The sequence below is a fragment of the Cheilinus undulatus genome, linkage group 8 (genome assembly GCF_018320785.1).
Source record: "Cheilinus undulatus linkage group 8, ASM1832078v1, whole genome shotgun sequence".
Lineage (NCBI taxonomy): Eukaryota > Metazoa > Chordata > Actinopteri > Labriformes > Labridae > Cheilinus > Cheilinus undulatus.
Genome location: NC_054872.1, coordinates 18,637,649 through 18,657,009, shown reverse-complemented (window position 1 = coordinate 18,657,009; position 19,361 = coordinate 18,637,649). Strand labels below are relative to the sequence as shown.

At 39.2% G+C, this 19,361-nt stretch overlaps 1 protein-coding gene across 1 annotated transcript in view; it reads left to right on the top strand.

The window, feature by feature from the left end:
* Positions 1–4,879: 4,879 nt before the first annotated feature.
* ddc (dopa decarboxylase) overlaps positions 4,880–19,361 on the top strand; it is a 32,933-nt gene continuing 18,451 nt past the window's right edge. Inside the window, exons 1-5 of the mRNA XM_041794379.1 lie at positions 4,880–4,959; positions 6,480–6,688; positions 10,965–11,078; positions 11,201–11,320; positions 18,717–18,851. Of these exons, the coding sequence (XP_041650313.1) occupies positions 6,488–6,688; positions 10,965–11,078; positions 11,201–11,320; positions 18,717–18,851 (570 nt within the window). The 5' untranslated portion in view covers positions 4,880–4,959; positions 6,480–6,487. The remainder of the gene's footprint in view (positions 4,960–6,479; positions 6,689–10,964; positions 11,079–11,200; positions 11,321–18,716; positions 18,852–19,361) is intronic.

Here is a 19,361-nt window from a genome sequence, read left to right as displayed (position 1 = left end):
AGGAATTTTTGCCCACTCTTCTTTACAGAGTTGTTTAAATTCAGCCCATAGGAGGGTTTTTAAACATGAACAGCCTGTTTAAGGTCATGCAACAGCATCCAAATCTGAAATGAAGTGTGGACTATGACTAGGCCACTCAGAAACCTTTTTTTTCCCACCCAGTTTCTTTCTTGTTGTTGAATCATGAACACTGACCTTAACTGAGTCAAGTGAGGCCTGCAGATCTTAAGATGTTGTTCTTGGTTCTTTTTTGACCTCCTGGATGAGTGGTTGATGTGCTCTTGCAGTAATTTTGGTAGGCCAACCACTCCTGGGAAGGTACACCTCTGTGCAGGTTTTCTCCATTTGTGCATAATGGCTCTTACTGTGGTTTGCTGGAGTCCCAAAGCCATAGAAATGGCTTTGTAACCCTTCCCAGACTCAGATGACAATGACTGTGTTTCTCATCTTTTCTTGAATTTCTTTAGATGGCAGCAAGCTGTGTTACAATTCCTTTCTCGCACAGGGCCAGGTAGATTTAGTTGGCTTTTTTCCCTTAATAGATGAAACCATTTATAAACTGCATTCTGTATTTACTCAGCTAACCCTTTTCTAACCTTTAAATGTGTTTAATGATCTGAAAACGTGTGCAAAATGTGCAAAAAATAAAAAAGTCAGGAAGGGGACTCTTTATGTACATGAAGTTACTGTGGGAGGTGTAATCCTCCATTTTTCCACTAGGTGGTACAATATTACAACAAACTTAAGGACATGGGGAATTTATTTGAGTATGTGGCTTACAGACAAGTCATGGGAGACCATTTGTTGACCATAAATTTTAATCTGTAGAGAATTTAAAGGATATATTCTGCAAAATTTATCAAACACCATGTCAATAGGGGGGTCACACAAAAAGAACAGCGTTGATCCAACTAATGGCTGACCTTTGGCACCATCTCAGCCAGTCATACCTCCAGGATTATAAGTCATGCAAAAAAAAAAAAAAAAGGTTACATGACATGGTTACATTCCTAGGGGTAAAGAAAAGATTAACATGTCTCAACTTTTACAGGGTGTTACCTGATACTAATGCTGATATTTAAACAACAGTCTTGCTGATTACCAACACCAATGTTTATTCGTAACTTCTTTTGGTATTAGACTTACTATGCCATGAAAGAAAATCTTCACCACTGGACAGATCAGTTAGTCTAACATATGACTTCCTCTGCCAAGTAAAAATACAACCTCTGTATCAGCTGTTAGGTATTCTAGATTTCAGCATTACATCAATAAAACACAAAACACAAACACGTGCCATTTTATTTGCTGATGAGTGATGTCTGAACAAGGCTGATATCAACCTTTAAACCAATACATCGGTACGTCCCTGATTGCTTTATTTTAAATATGCCTTGGTCTTTGGTATGAATTTGGTAAAAATATAAAAATGTGCAATACATTCAATGCAGCAGTCAGTTTTTGTTGTTTGCACAACTTTTAAGACACAGTGGTGAAATGTTGCTGGTTCAGAGCAGAGGTGAGAGGCTGGGTACACCCTGGACTGGAGGCTAGTCATTCACAGGCCTGGCTTACAGAGACAAACAACCAGTCACATTCACACCTACGGGCAATTTAGACTCACCAATCAATACAATGAGCAAAAAAGGGCTTTCAGTGTTAGGCATTAATCATGTATGCATTCAATTTTTAAAAAGTCACTTTAATAATTTACTTTTTTAAGGCACACTTTAGTTGATAGTAGTAGGTAATTACTACTCACTATTTTGAAAAACTGACCCAGCTGTACCTTTGAATTTTTTTTTTTTTTTTGAGAAAAAAAAAAAAAAAACTCCTAAGAAGCAACATTTAATCTACACTTTTAGTGAAATCTTTATTTGATCTGAAGCAAGCTCTTTTCCACTGTGGTTAAACTAATGCTGTTACTAATGAGCTAGAAGGGCCTTATTTTCTTTCCAAACAAAAGCAGGTTTTAAACCTAATAGGAAACTAAGCAACCTTAGCTTAAGGCAGTAAATGTTAAAAAGTAAAAGCAGACAAGCCCAACTGTTAATGTTTACTAGGTCAAAGGGACACCAGCTAAACTTGAACTCCTGAAAAGTGCAGATACAGGCCCATTAGCTGGGGATCATTGGACTTAATATGTGAGTCATTTTATACATGCAGTCCTTTGTTTTTTTTTTTAATATAACCGTGTTGAGCAGTGAATTTAACAGAATAAAGATTCTGCAGCTGTCTCCAACCCCTAAGTCATAGTTTCAGACTATAGTGGTTTAGTAGAGCAGCACATTTTTAAATAATAAATCTAAAAGTCAAGACCATAATATATCCTTTTCTATTCATTCGATTCACAAATCAAGATACTAGTAAGAATTGTGTCATATGTCAACCTGGACTAAAGAGTTGTTGTGAAATACAAAATGATTATTTTAACATGTAATAAAAATGATCAAATGTAACCACTTTTAAAATTCAAAATTTGATTAAAAAATTGATTGTGAAGAGTTTATTTATGGGAAACTCCTCTCTGGTTGTTCAATTTTTTATAGTTTAATAGCTTTTTATTTCTGAAGATCTTCTCAGTTGGACAAGAACTGCACTTCAGTTTTCATCCCTCAAAAGTAAAGTTACAATGAAAGCAGTTTAGTTTAAAGAGCCACTGGAGCTAAAAATATACTGGTACAGTACAATTGTCCAGCCTGTAAAAAATTGACTTAGATGTTAATTCCCAAATTATATGACGTGAAGCTTGCAGGTCAAAACTGAGATTGTTAAATTTTACCTATTGGTTAAATGAGTCGTGGTGACAACTGTGACATCTCTTTCTACATTTCTAAACAGTTAATAGCATGCTGTGTTCACAAGAATAACCCAGATCAGATGGATGGACAACCCAGAACAATGCCTCCAGCCCAGGTTATCACTGTGTGGAGGCATTGTTTTTGGGTTTTAACTTTGATTTCGGTCACTGTGATCAAATCAGTCTTTGTCAATTCTTCCCAACCTAAAAATCAGGACTGATATTTCAAAGAAAAACAGCACAAATCTCTTGGAGAGAACTGAAAGTGTGGGGAGGTAACCCTTCTGACTATTTGTGTTCAGTATTTTTTAAAAAACAGACACTTTCTTTAGACACAGCTAGCTCATGAGCTGTGTTACTCTCCCCAGATCAGTATCCAGACTTTTTGCAATCAAACAATGCAGCCTGAAGAGAGAATCTGTGGACTGGATGTGAGATGATGAGGGAATGCACACCTGGTGGCCCATCTTGATGTAGCCAGTGAATTAATTCTAAAGATGCTCTGACAAGTTTGGCTGTTACCATGTAGTAGGTGTACATTATCAGGAATTAATGGATCAGGTTCATGTTTTCACCAAGACCATGCTCAAGATTGCTCTTGTACAGACACTGTAAAGGAATCTTGTCCTGGCACAGGCAGCAGCTGCAGACCTGAAAACTACCTATGAAAAAGATGAGTCAGATCAGTTTCTCTTCAGCTCTTGTCATAAGTCCTGCCCATTCTTGATTTTTATTGGCAAGTAAGGGAGAAGTGACATTGACGAGTGCAGCCCTGTTCTGAAAGTTGAAGACTAACTGAGAGTGCTTTAAGCATGGTGACAAAAACAGGTGATGCTGGGGGCACTGAGTGCTCAGGATGCTGGACTACATTGGTTTTGAATTCAGAGTTAGCGCTAAAATTGACACTATGGACACTAATGCTTCAGCATTCCAAGACACTTTGTGGTGAACTCGACTACTCTGGTTTTATTTGGGTGGTTTCCGGCTCCGTTTTGGTGGCTGTTGGGTAACTTCACCATGCTGCTGCGAGGCTCTCTCCCTTCCCCCTGGAGGCGATGAGGCTGATCTGACACACCTGAGGCTAATCTACAATCAGCTCACCACTCTCCTCGGTGCCAAGGTATTGATGACCTCTCACAGTGTGCCTCACTCCTGCCTCTCGTCAGCCCCAAACCCAAGCACGCTCTCTCTGGATCCCCTCACTCTTCTGGACTCACGGAACCCCCCCCCCCCACCTGCACAATATTATCTTCAATAAACCTGTTAAACTGTCTTTCTCGTCTGCTTCAGGGTTCAAACCACACATAACACATTTTGGACAATGCTATGCTTCCAACTTTGTGGCAACAGTTTTGGGAAGCCTTTTTCTATTCCAACATGACTGTGCCCCAGTGCAAGGACTATAAAGACATGGTTTGATGAGTTTCAATGTGGAAGAACTTGAGCTCTGACCTCAACCCCATCAGGCACCTCTGGGATGAACTGGAATGGAAATTGCGAACCAGGCCTTCTCGTCCAACACCAATACCTGACCTCATTAATGCTCTACAGAATGAATGGGCACAAATTACCACAGAAACACCCCAAAATCTAGTGGAAAGCCTTCCAAGAAGAGTGGAGGTGCTTGCAGTTGCAAAAAGAGGGACCAACTCCATATCAAAGTACATGTATTTGATTAAAATGTCATAACAGTCTCTGTCGGTGTAATGGATAGTCATCAGAATATTTTTGTTCCAATAAAATTGAAAACAACCTTTTAATTTTTTGCAAGAATAATTATCACATCACTATTGCATAAGAAAAGAAAGGCTTAGCCCTGCCAGCACATTTCTACCAGCTGTTTGTTTGCCTTTCTACCTATGAACTTGCACTACAAGGTAAATACATACTTCTGTGTGCATTTGCCTCTATGTTTGTGTTGACACACAGCTTCAGGACCTCCTTATGATTCAGTCTTTCTTGCATAGGCTGTGAGCACCGTTCCCATTGGCTGGCCTGGTGGGGGGTTGGTGGGGTGGGGGTGGTTAGTGGCGAGATAAAAGGAGCAAATGTCTCTTGTCCTGCTTACATGCACACACACTCTCTCCACGTGCCCGTCTGTCCGTCTGTTTGTGGACGTCACCATCCAAACACCGCCGCTGGAGCTCTCACCTGAAATTGTAAGTATGCACACACACTCACACACATGCATACAAACATGCTTAATCCTGTTTGAGATAAGGATAAGGATAAGTGCTCTGCTTCTCAACTAGGGAAAGGGTGCAGGGTGAAACACTTGTTGAGTGATAAGCCACTTTAGTAGAGCTGAGGGCAATGTTCATTTGTTATTGTGCCATGTGAGTAGGCAAGATGCCAGTCATCTGTCTCACAGTGTCTCTGAAAGCTTTTATCTCTTTAGTATTGATTCATGTTAAGGAACTGCAACACCTTTGGTGTTTGAAATATGTTAGTCCGAGTACTGAACAAGTCATACATGTCTCAGTCATTAGGTGTTGTGTTGGTGGGATCAAGGTAATCTTGATGCGGCTTTGTTTCACACACATTTATGAGGCTGCCCTTTTGCTCACTTCACACTGAGAGAATGAGTTTATTACAGCAGTCTATACTTCTAAATTGAGCTTGTTTTACACACAAAAGGGACATTTTTCTGTTCCTTTTTATGCAAAAGTGAAAGTAAACTAACCTATGGCGCAACCAGTTGTGCTGCTAAGACAGTTAGGGTCTCAGACATTAATTTTGATTGTGCAAGCTCATACAAACTGTGTCAAGGAGCCTGGCTTGTGTGTGCAGTTTGAATATCAACGAAAAAAACTGACTCATTATCATCTTAAAAGGCAGAATACATGCCAAATTAACTTGAATGTACACTTAATGTTTCTATTGTCATTCATTATTAGTACATATGATACCATTGTAGTGATTCCAGTGAGTTAAATAGGATTAATGAAGCACATGTCAACAATGTAAAACATCTCTCTTCCTCTGTTTGCAAGGTTTGACTTTCTTAAATAGAAAACAAGTTTCTCTGAAAATATATTACCACGAGTTGTAGCCAAAAAAAAGTCTTTGCAGGAGAGATTTCCTCAACTAATCACCTTTAACAGTGTCCTGTGCCTTATAATGATCATTTAAAAAACACATTTTGTAATGTAGTGTTAAAACTAGCATTTTAGCATTACTAGCATTTTAACTATTAACTGTCCCCAAAGCTGAGATGTGCTAAAGTAAACTGATATGAAAGTGAGAGCAAAACTTCTTAAATATCACATGAGAATCAAAACAGTTTGTTTTAATATGTTGGCATGTAATCCAGTTAGTATAGGTATTGCATCTGAGGTACAAAATCAACATTTTGAGCACAAGTATGACATTGTGTCACAACCATAAATTCAGTTCACCCAGGGTGAAGTGATTTCATGTAAAGAAATTAATTATTAACACCCCGGATGAGACTCTGTTTTATAATTGAGATTGTCTCTGTAAAGAACAACTCATTTAAAAGAATAAGGTCAAAGATGATCCTTAGTGTTTTTGATTAGTCTACCATTTGACTCAGTGAACAACTCATAAATCACAGTTTTAGCCAGGATGAAATCCTTAAGAAGACACAGTTGGACACTTAAAAGTAATCTGATTTTGCATGAGTCGATCAAACATTTTTGTGTATGCTGTGTTTCAGTGATAATCATGGATGCAGCAGAGTTCCGGCGCAGAGGGAGGGAGATGGTCGACTATGTCGCCGACTACCTTGAGAACCTAGAACAGCGTCCGGTCTATCCAGATGTGGAACCAGGATATCTTCGGTCCTTGATCCCCACTGAGGCCCCGACAGAACCAGAGAGTTATGAGGACATAATCAAAGATGTGGAGAGGGTCATAATGCCAGGGGTGAGCTAAGACTTACACTGCTTTTTTTCCCCATAATTGCTGTGTGCATGAACCTCTGGGATTTATAGTTTTGCTTAGGTCATTTTGGAAAGTATGGTAATGACTGCTCCAGTGGCTTTCCTGACTTTTCACTAAATAATGATAACAGTTATACGAAGGTCTGTCTGTATGTTGTGCTTATTTAAAGTATATTATACCAGTAGAAAAGGCAAGCATATTATTTGAAGGGTTTTCATAATTGCATGATTTTAAACTTTGATATCGCTGGTATTAGGACAAAACCTCCTATCTCCAAATCATCACTTTTCAGGGAATGAAAAAAACCCCAGAATATTTCTATTTCTTTAACACTGAATGCTGATTGTCAGCATGTTTTTGACAATTTTTTATTGGTTTATATTTTATAAAACCCTCTGACAGGTGTGAAGGCTTGCCAATAGCACTCATTCGGAAAAAAAAATTAAATCTTGAAAAAAGGAGATAAGAGATTTAGGCCTGATGCCAGCGATATGATACTACTAAAAAACAAATCATATGAAATCATGGCAGTATAAATGGAAGTCCAATCTTAGGTAACTTCTTGTTTTACGTTATCAAGAACTGCATCTGAACTCCTGCAAACTGTCAAAACTTGCACAACAACATTGGCAGCATTTCAGTGCTCAGTCATTGTCGTTTTGGTGGAATTAAGTCATTGTGCTGCCTGCAATTTTTGATGGATTCTTTCCTCTCCGGTGCACCTGTCTAAGGAATTAGATGCAGCTTTTCAGTAGTTTGGTACCATCTGATACTATTGATCAATTGATAGTTAGGAATAACACAAACACAAACCCACTAAGTCTTTTTGAGATGCAAATCACCCTACATTCAACCCCTGTAATAATATCAGTAAAACAATCAGAATTGTTAGAAAAGTAAGGGTTAATGCCCGACGAGGTGTCCAATTATCAGGGATTAATGAATGACATGGAGGCCTGAACCGTCCGACACACAGCTCAGAAAATATGACTGTCTCAGGTTGCTAAACGTACTCCTAATGGAGTAACGTCTAAAGGCTGCTGCGCATTAATTTGGAACAGAGTAATGATTTTTTTGACTGGAACTACTTGTGAAGTTTGAACGGTGTCCATATATTAGAAGTTAATGGACACCAATGGAATTTCCAGAGCCAATCAGAATTGAGAATTCACCAAGACCATGGTATAAATTATGGTATTCTTAAACTCTTCAGCTGATCGTGCATAATGCTTAATAATCTACATTCATTTGTCTCAGTAGTAGTTTTCAGTAGCAGCAGATACTCAGCCATTTTCTGTTATATCAACTCTCTTTTAATTGTACATTAATGTTAGGTTATCTCACTATTCTAAACCACTGTAATTTTTGCTTAAATCTTTCATGTATTTAATTTGAAACATTCATGCCAACTGGACTAGTCTAACATCTAGGGGTGGGACAAAAAAATCGATACACTGAAATATCGCGATACTTCCTGGCATGATATTGTATCGATATTTTAAAATGCAGTAGCGATATTTAATTAATTAGCTAATTATTCACTTTGTTGGTGCAGTAGTTTGTGGTGTAATTTCACCCGCTGACCGCTAGTTGGCGGCAGGCATCGCTAGCTGGCAGTTGACTCTTGCCTCTTCTCTCTTGAGACAATGAGATCACACGAGACTTCCGGTCTGCGTGAGCCGGTTGCTTGTAGCTACCCAGCAGAGCGACTTCTGCTGCATTCATAGTGGATGTGTAGACCTTTTTTGGCTTCCGAAACATTAAAGAGCACAAACTTAGACAGGAGTTAGACAGTCATTTGCAAGATATGCCACGCCAGAGGAAAATACTGAGACAACACAACGAATCTACCATCGCGTTAGCGCTACAGCTAACGTCTAACGTCAACAAACAAGCCCGTTGAAGCTACCGCTGGTCTCTACTCGTGCAATCATAATCACAGTCGTATTATTTGTAAGGACCCGTGTAGTGTCGTTAAGAATGACGGCTTCGGTAACACAAGAAAGAAATACTGGCCTGTCACGTCATGCCCTCCGCAAAACACAGTCCATCAGTCTTAAAGCTGGACGTGACGATCAGCTCGTCTCCCATAATCTCCCTTCACAAACACATTATGTGATGACATAAAAAACTGATAAAATATGAAATATAAAGGATTGGAGTACATTCACTCTATAATAATTTATTCCCCTTTTCTTAAAAACAAAACAAAACATGGTAGCATTTTAATTCAGTGCAACAAATGGGGAAAATCCTCCTCTTCAGATTGAACAAAGATAGGTAAAATGCGAGATGATGCAGGACTATACATTTTTTAAATAGCTTAATTCTACATTGTTAAATTTGATATTAACTTAAAATTACATAATAAGTTATACATATATATACTACACACATATATATAGACTTTATGCACTTCATATTCAGTCTTTAGCTCAGTCTGTGTCAAATTCTGTGAAATTGATACTAAATTGTTGTGAATAAACTGAGAAATCCTGCACTTGACCATTTTATAACTATTTTGTATTCTCTAGTTAGACATATTTTGTGATGTATCGTTATACACATGTGATGTGTATTTTTCCTGATATAGTCTGTAGGCATCATTGTCATTCATCTTTTTCACTGGTGTTTAAAAAGCTAACTAAAGATTGCAAAAATCTGCAATATCGTAGAATCCCAATTAAAACGAATTGGCACCTAAAAAATCGTAAAAAATCGAATTGGGAGAAAAGTGAATCGTCCCAGCCCTACTAACATCTGTGACTTCAAGTGGCAATGACTGATATGCAGGGCTGCCAACTTTTGAGAAATGTTAGGAGTGAGATTTTTTTTTGGGGGGGGGGGTATGCCAGCACATACAGCTGTTACATATTATATGTTACATATTATATGTGCACACTGAATCAAGATGGGATTTACTGTCATGCTCAGTACACCAGCCCTTCCGTTTAAATGTTACGCCACACTAGCATTACTTCTTTAATGGAGTCGGTAACTTCACTCAGGGTACAGAAGTGTCTAATACCCAAAGGAATTCTGGAAAAACTCTGCAGATTAAGGGATGATTTCAAACAATTTAATTTCAAAAACATCAATAGAGCCACATTAAAAAGTTGACATCACAGAAATTTTGGGTTGTCCTCACTTCTGTTCACAGCGTGGGCAAACTTGGCTCAAATACATGTTCAGAAGGTTCAAACTGTTAAAGTTCTTCTTTTTCTGCTTGTTTGAGTGTTGCTTTAACCTGGTAACCACCGCCTACTGGACAGTGGTGTGAATCATTAAAGTGGTAGTGAACACTAAATTTTTTTCACCTGTACACTGAGGTATATGACAAAACTATGATAAAACATATCAGTGCTGTTATTTCTGACATTTGACCCAAACTGATAAAGATTGGCATTTTATGGCTTTTAATTCAAACAGACATCTGCTTTGAAAAATCTTTTCTGAAAAGGCGTGGCTTATGTGACATAGAATCTTTTGTTAGTTTTTTTTAACGTCAAAAAATCTACATTAAAAGTAGAACCTTACCGCCTCTAACTGACTTTAGCATGAAGAGACCATTCCCATCCTCTCCTGTACCGGCGCAGAGCTCTGGCTTTACTAACACTGGTGCTGGAGCCAACAGCGAAACAGGTAATGCTCAGGACCACTACGGTCCACCACCACACTACAGCCTGCTTCAGGGGACTCTGGAAGGGAAAAATCCTCAACTTTAAAAGATCGCTCTGAGGCAGCAGTGCTGCGGGACTCAGTCTGTGTCATTTTCTGGCAAGGGGACGTCACTGTCACTCCCGTCTCATGTGGAAAATCCTGTCCTTTTCCCCTCCCTCCTCTCAGTACCAAAAGTCGGAAGTGGGTAGGGTTAGCTCTGAGCTGGGGGTTCACTTGACACAACAGTTAAATGGTTAACTTCAGCCTGCAATCAAATATTACTATCAGGGTTTACAGTGTAGTAAGCAGGATATATAATAATCCTGATCTTACTATCAGTCAAAATGATAATGATTATATTTTTTCCTTAACTGAGCATGTTGACAGTCTGATAAACTAGCAAAAAATTGGCATTTTTCAACAAAGTTTTGTGCAGTGATTCACTGAAGCCCTTTTGGAATAATAAAAAGTCATTTACTGCAGTTATGATTTAGTCTAATTAGCTAATCAGCATAGCCATGAATAAAACACTCTTTTTTATTATATATATACTTAAAACTACTTTAAGAACCATCTTGCATGTTTTCGTTCCTTACAGATCACTCATTGGCACAGCCCATACTTCTTTGCCTACTTCCCTGCTGCCTCCTCGTACCCTGCCATGTTAGCTGACATGCTATGTGCAGCTATCGGATGCATTGGGTTCTCCTGGGTAAAAAATAATTCACATGGTCTATAACACCCTGTATTTTCCTGATTGACCTCACTGTTTTTGCCATTTTTATATGTTAAAACACAAATGTTGTGTATTAATAGTGTGTTTGCATGTCTCAGGCTGCTAGCCCGGCCTGCACAGAGCTGGAGACAGTGATGCTAGATTGGCTGGGGAAGATGCTGCAGCTGCCTGAGCATTTTATAGCTGGGACTCACGGCCATGGAGGAGGTGTCATTCAGGTAAGAACTTTGGGTAAAAAAACTCTGGGTGAATGTTCTCAGGAAATCATCAAACCAACATGTGATCACATCAAATCTTTCTGTAGTTAGAGACGTGCAAAGTCAAATCAGAGTCTGATATCTAGACTTTTAACCCTTGTATGGTGTTTGGGTCTGTGGGACCCGTTTTCATTTTTTATTAAAAGAAAAATGATATGAGTAATTATTTTTTCAAACTCAGACTCATTGGCCTTGGCTCATTTTCTGTGAAGAACATATATCAGACAACATTTTCAATGACCACACACTTTATACCCCCCCTACACATTTGTATTACATATAGGATGTTCGGGTCCAGTGGACCCAGGGCTAAAATAGGGGGGGAAATTGTAGGTTCTGTGTACCCTCACTCTGTCTACTTCCTTTCTAGGCCTACTGTGTGTGTGTGTGTGTGTGTGTGTGTGGGGTTGGTGTGTGTGTCTATATGAAGGTGTGTGTTTGTCTATATGAAGGTGTGTGTCTATATGAAGGTGTGTTTGTGTCTATATGAAGGTGTCTGTGTCTGTATGAATGTGTGTGTGTCTATATGAAGGTGTGTGTTTGTCTATATGAAGGTGTGTGTCTGTATGAAGGTGTGTTTGTCTATATATGTGTGTGTGTGCATGTGAGAGAGAGAGAAAGAGAGAGAGAGAGAGAGAGTGAGTCTAAGTGAATTTTGTGTTTCTGCCCCTGCTGTTCCCGCACCAAGTTGCTAAGCTTGCAAAGCAGATGGATACACCCGTTTCCTGGTTTCTCAGTGGTGAATCCATCTTGCAAAGCTCCTGTCTGAACCGTTTGGGCCCGGTTAGAAAGTGACAGGACCAATTAGCGACGAGGGGCAGTACTTTCTGGCGTGGCGGAGTTGTGACGTAAGCAAGCAGCAACAAGAGGCCGATGCCATTATGGTGGAAGAGATTAGCGTGGATGCTGCTAAAGTGCCAGTTTTATCAGAACTGGACGACATTTCTTTGTTAAAAGAAGAACAAAGAACAGCAGTGAGTTGTTTTCAAAAATGACGAAAGTCGTGTACTGACATGTCTACAGATGCCATGGTTCACATTATTCCTCGGTAGCTGCACATGCACAAATTGGTTACAGCTATGTCGCGTGTTTTGTTGCTCTGATTGGCCCATAAAGATGTGACAGAACGTTCATCCTATCACACTCCAAGTTTTTTTTCAAAGGCTCTGCCCTTTAAAAAAACTTTGCCCCTCATGTGTTGTATAGGCTGGTATAATAAGGCAGTCTGTTCAGTGGGGCTGTGTTGTCTAGACTGACATGGTAACTGTATGCGTTCAATTTCTGCTGTGTAAACTGACCTGAATGGGTAAAATTTCTGTTGAAGTTCAAATAAATAATAATCAATAGCTATAAAAAATTTGGCTTAATTTGTAACTTTGATTTTTTTCCGTTCATATCGTGATTATATAACATTTTATTACAAAACAAAATACAAACGAGTAGCAATTTAAATGATAAATATGATCTACCAAAGGCAAAAGGCAAATATTAAACATAAATGCTTTTTATATTGCTTGTAATTGGGATGAAGTAAACATCTGTTGAGTATTTTAACATAAAATTGTTTGAGTATGTTGAATTAAAATCCCACAAATGCAGCGGGTCCACCAGACCCACGAACATTGGCTGAGTAACAAAAATATGAACACCACACAAGGGTTAATGCTTTAAAGGAAGCAGAAATTTGGAAGAAATGGACTTGAGCTTATATAGTGCTTTTTCAGTCCCCTGAGTACTCAAAGGGCTCATTACACTGCAGGTCACGCTTTCCCACTAGTGGCTTTCCCAAAGTGGCCACCAGTATCAACTTGTCCCATTCATATGCATTCACACGGCACTGACACAGCAGTGAAAACAACTTGGGGTCAAAGTTCCTTGCTCAAGGACCCATCAACATGTAGCTATAGAAGCAAAGGACTATCCTGTAACTGGAAGATGACCGACTCAACCCCTGATTCACAGCTAAACAATGTCATGTTTAGTTCAAAGTGAAAATACCCCAAGCTGGAAGCATGCTGGTATTTATCTTTGGTGATGACATAGGACTTGCATTTTCATTCTCATTCATTCATCTGGGAAAGCTCCCATAGGAAGTGTTTGGGGAGGGCAAGACTTTTCAAAAATTCTTGGAAGGTGATTGGAGGAATGTTTTAAGGCAGCAATGGCAAATGGCTAATATAACTAAACCCCACCCAAAGCTACTGCCTCATTCTCTTTAAATGATGCTGATTGGTCCAAACAGTGTTTGGTGCAGCACAAATGTAGATTGGAGCTTTTCAAGATGGATTTGGCAGATGACAGACACAGAGTCTAGCAAATCCATCTGCTTTGCATGGTTGTACAGTTTATAATTCACTGTCACGTTCTTGTCCTTTTGTGCAACAAACCCAGTGTTCATGTCTCCACACATTTAAAGATGTCTTTATTTAAACTGTTTTACCATTTTCCTCTTCTTCCTTCATAGACTTGAGCTGATGTGTCAGTCGCCTGTGCGTGCATTGAAAGGGGCGTTTGATTTATTTTTTTCTGTGATCCTGTTTTACAAGTAATTGGAGGATGTACAGTAACAAGATCATTATATTACAGTAACAGTAAAGCTGTTACTAAGTTAGCAGCACTAGCATTACAGACAGATGTAATGTGATTACAGTAATGCTTTTTATGATTCATGTCAAATTATTGTCACCCAGGGGTTAGAAAGTAAGTCCTTACATTTACTCACATAGCCTTCTGGTGCACTTTTTTGAGTAGTTTTTAAATTCAGTCATTTTACTTTTACTTAAGTTTCATTTAGAGAGTGTTGCACTTTACTACATTTTACATAGCACCTGTTATTGAGTAAAATATATACATGAATGGCAAAAAGATGACACTCAAGCTTTGAGCCAACTACACAAGTGGACAAAATTGTTGGTATCCTTCTGTTAAAGAAAGAAAAACTTGTTGGTCACTGAGATAACTTGAAATTGACAAAAGTCAAAATACAAATTTACTGTGGTTCAACAGAATCCTTTTAAAAAACAAACTAATGAACTTGGCCAGGACAAAATTGATGGTACCCTTAACTTAATATTTTGTTGCATAATCTTTTGAGGCGATCTCTGTAATCTGTGATCACAGAAGGCCACTTCAGAATAATGCAATGTTTTGTTCTTAGCCATTCTTTGGTGTTTTTAGCTGTGTATTTTTGGCTCATTATGAGACCAAGATTTCTTAAAGTACATTTTGCTCCAGAATGCCTTGACAGTCTTGAGTTTTCATTGTACCCTGAAAAGATTCAAGACACCCTGTGCCAGATGCAGCAAAGCAGCCACAGATCATAATCGAGCCTCCATGTTTCACACGAAGTACAGTGTTCTTTTCTTTCCATGCTCCATTTTTGCATCCGTGAACATAGACCTGATGTGACTTGACAGAAAGCTCCAGTTTTGGCTTATCCGTCCAGAGGACATCCTCCTGGCTTGTCAATATGCATTTTGGCTAATTCCTGTCTGGCTTTCTTATGAGTGGCTTTCAACAGTGGAGTCTTCCTTGGTTGTCTTCCATTAAGTCCACTTTGACTTCAAACAGTGACAGATGGTGTGTTCTGAAACTAATGAAGCTTGACCTTGGAGTTCACCTCTAATCTCTTTGAAAATTGTTCTGGGGTCTTTGGTTACCATTTCTATTTTCTGTCTCTTCAATTTGTCATCAATTTTTCTCTTGTAGCCACATGCAGGGAGGTTGGCTACAGTCCCTTGGACCTTAAACTTCTGAATAACATATGCAACTGTAGTCACAGGAACATCAAGCTGCTTGGAGATGATCTTAAAGCCTTTACCTTTAACATGCTTGCCTATCATTTTCTCTCCAAATTTCTTGGGACAACTCTCTCCTTAGCTTTCTGTGGTCCATGTTCAGTGTGGTAAAACAGCACAGTGACTACTTTTCACCCTTTAAATAAGCAGACTGACAGATTACAAGTTTGAAGACACCTGTGATGCTTATTACAGGACATACCTTAGTTTAACATGTCCATATGGTCAAATTATTTTATTCTTTTTTCCCATCAATTTTGTCCAGGCCAGTTTCATTAGTTTGTTTTTATAAAATGATTCTGTTGAACAACAATTCAAAAGCAATGTCTACATTTTATTTGTTAATTTTCAGTACATTTTATTCATTATTACTTTTGCCAGTTTCAAGTTTCTTTCTTTCTTTAATGGAAGGCTATCAACAATTTTGTCCACGTGTGTATGCCATCATATTTCGAGGACCCCTGTCAGCAATGTTCCCTTACCTTTTTCCCCATATGGCCCCCCTGCTTGAGTACCTTACTCTTCTAACTATTAAAAAAACTTTTAAGTTTGACTTTGATAGAAACAAAGTTGAGAACATACTCATTCACTTCCCCCTAACCTGTATTCATGAGCACTTTGCTGACTATTGATTTGCCTCCTCTTTTGGGTTGCTCACACTGGCAGAAAATTGGCAGGAAATTGCCTTTTAATGTGTCATCCACTGTTGAGCAGAAATGACGGTGATGGAGATTGTTTCGTGTGGTGAAAGGCGAAGCATTAGTTTAGTGTTCCATTGACTGAAACGCGGTGGCAGCAGAGACGAGCTCTATCTATCTGTGTGATGAGTGTTGGAGCATGAGTGCGCACTCTGATGACAGATCATTTCATGCCTCCTCCATTGTGACCACCTGAGTGCTAGGCTGTGTGCTCATCTGGTTTGCTGTTTTTTTGTTTCTGTCTTGCTGCTTGCCTTTTTAAGTGTAGCTTACCCTCTCACTATGGCAACCACCAGGGCTCTTCTCACTGCTGCACGGCTAATGAGTGTTGTGACAGCTATTATTATGAACCTTATGCAAACACAAAGGGGACAAAAAGATGCGTCACTGACCTTAGATTTCCCTTTTTACTCCCTGTGAGTCACTAGACTCTGGTGGTGGAAAAGACAACGTTCCTATAATTAAATAAATCAAAGCGACAACAGATGAGAATAATTACTAAAACATTAAATGGAAAATCAGGGTTCTTTCTATGTAAAGGTTTTAAAGGCAGTTTTTAATGCTTCCATGACTTTTAGCAGTAGAAGGGAAGTTTCAAAGTTGTTTACATCAAAATAGAATCACCCAAACATTTTCAACTGATAGGAAAGAATGATTACTTATAAAATGTCATAGCATTTCATGACTACACTGTAGATCAGGGCTTTGTGAGCTGGGAAGGAAACAGGAAGTATGCTTTGTTAAGTATGGAAGCTTGATGTTTGCTGCTGTTGGTTTGTCCTTTCAGTCTGTGCATGGATAAGAACAAAGACAAATTGGACTGTCTGATCATCTCTGGTGGTCTCTTACCTTTAAAAGTGGAGCTTAGTTTTACTCTGTGACTGCAAATGTTTTACACTAATGACATATCCTGTTACAGCCTGTGTGAGCAGGTGTTTATTGACTAAATGATTGGAACATTTCATTGATTTTCCAATATAGAATAATACCCTCAGGCACCTAAGCAAACACATTTTTTCTCATCATGGAGCTTCAAACAGTTCTCAAAGATCAGACTGGACCAGTAGTGACTTATGGAACAGTTTGTATTCTGATACAGGATCAACAAATTGACACATTTAGGGGGAGACGCAATGAATGAATTGCCTAAGCTGCACGTCTTTGTGGGTCTGACCCTACAGTCCTGCGTTGTACTGTTATGATTTTGTGATGTTAGTCTGTTCCCACTAAAATCCAACTGATCCATTCTGTTTTAGTCATATGGACTAACTAAATATACAATGGCAGCTATTATTTTAGCACCATGGACAGAGCTGTGTTTTATTTTGTGTTTGCTGTGTGCCATCTGTCACTTTGTTCAGTTACTTAGATTATTTGCTTTTTGTGGTTGTAAACAGAACTTCTGGTACTGATTCAGTAATCTAATTTTTTTTGCAATGCAAAGACAGAGAGGAAATGTTAGGACAGTGACACTCACCAGCCACATTATTAGGTACAAATTGGTAGTATTGGGTTGGACCCCCTTTTTTTCGTAGCATAGTTTCCTTCGATATTTTGGTCTATATTGACATGATAGCATCATGTAGTTGCTGCACATTTAATGGCTGCACATGCATGATGTGAATCTCCTGTTCCATCACATCCCAAAGTTGCTCTATTGGGTTGAGATCTGGTGACTCTGGAGGCCATTGAAGTACAGTGGGCTCATTGTCATGTTCAAGAAACCAGATTGAGATGATCTGAGCTTTGTGACATCGTGCATTATCCTGCTGGAAGTAGCCATCAGAGGATGAGTACACTATTGTCATAAAGGGATGGACATGGTTGGCCACAATCACAGGTAAGCTGTGGCATTTAAATAAGGCTCAGTTGGTACTAAGGGGCCCAAAGTGGGCCAAGAGAATATCCCCCACACCATTACACCATTACACCACCACAATGAACTGTTGATACAAGACAGGATGGATCCATGCTTTCATGTTTAGCCAAACTCTGACCCTACTATCTAAATGTTGCAGCTGAAATCAAGACTCATCAGACCAGGCAACATCTTTCCAATCTTGGACTGTCCAATTTTGATGAGCCCTTGCAGCCTTGTAGCCTCAGTTTCCTGTTTTAGCTGACAGGAGTGGTCTTCTGCTACTGTAGCCCATCTGCTTCAAGGTTTGACATACTCTGCATTCAAAGATGGTATTCTGCATACCTTGGTTGTAACAAGTGGTTATTTGAGTTACTGTTTCCTTTCTATCATCTCAAACCAGTCTGCCCATTCTCCTTGGCCTCGACAAGGCATTTTCATCCACACAACTGCCACTCACTGGATACTTTACCTTTTTCAAGCCATTCTCTGTAAACCCTAGAGATGGTTGTGTGTGAAAATCTAAGTTGATCAGCAGTTTCTGAAATACTCAGACCAGACCATCTGGCATGAACAATCAAGCCACTTTCACAGTCACTTAAATTTCCTTTGTTCCCCATTCTGATGCTCAGTTTGAACTTCAGCAAGTCGTCTTGACCAAATCTACATGCCTAAAGGCATTGAGTTGCTGCCATGTGATTGGCTGATTAGCTGTTTGTGTTAACAAGCAATTGAACAGGTGAATATGCATAGTAACCCTAATGTCAACTCTGGTTCCTTTGCCATCAACTGTGGTGAGTGGGCCACACATTATCCAAACCATGCCTCTTATTTTTTATCAGGTTTAGATTCAGTTGCTTTTGAGACCAAGTTTTCACTGCTGGAAACCAAAACAGAAAAGTTCCCTGACTGTGAAAGTGATGTATCAATCCAGGCAGGTATACAAACTAAACAACAACAATGGAGCAGGATGTCTTTTCATATTTCCTCTTCTTCTTCTACAGGGCACAGCCAGTGAGGCCACACTGATGTCTTTACTTGCTGCTCGATGTAAAGCCGTCAGACGTGTCCAGGCCTCAAACCCGGAGAAATCTGAGGGAACCATCATGTCTGAACTAGTGGCGTACACCTCAGACCAAGTAAGTGAAAAAGATATTTCCAATGTGACTTCAGTCCTGTCTAATGCAGAAGCGCACACCACATTTATGCCTCCTGTTACTATTTTAAAGATAATAGCATCAAAATTAAAGTCTAATATCTTTTAAATACCCTTCTGATTTAAGTGGACTTGACAACCTTGCAAAGTATATGGATACGCCTGTTTCCTTGTTTCTCACTGGTGAATCCATCTTGCAAAGCTCCCGTCTGAACCGTTTGGGCCCAGTTAGAAAGTGACAGGCCCAATCAGCGATGAGGGGCAGTACTTTCGGGCACGGTGGAGTTGTGATGTAAGGAAGTAGCAACAAGAGGCCGGTGACGTTATGGCGGAAGACATTAGCATGGATGCTGCTAAAGCACCAGTTTGATCAGAACTGGACGACATTTCTTTGTTAAAAGAAAAAGAAAGAACAACAGCGAGTTGTTTTCTTTTCAAAAATGACAAAAGTCATGTACTGACATGTCTATATTTGCCATGTTTAGCTTTATGC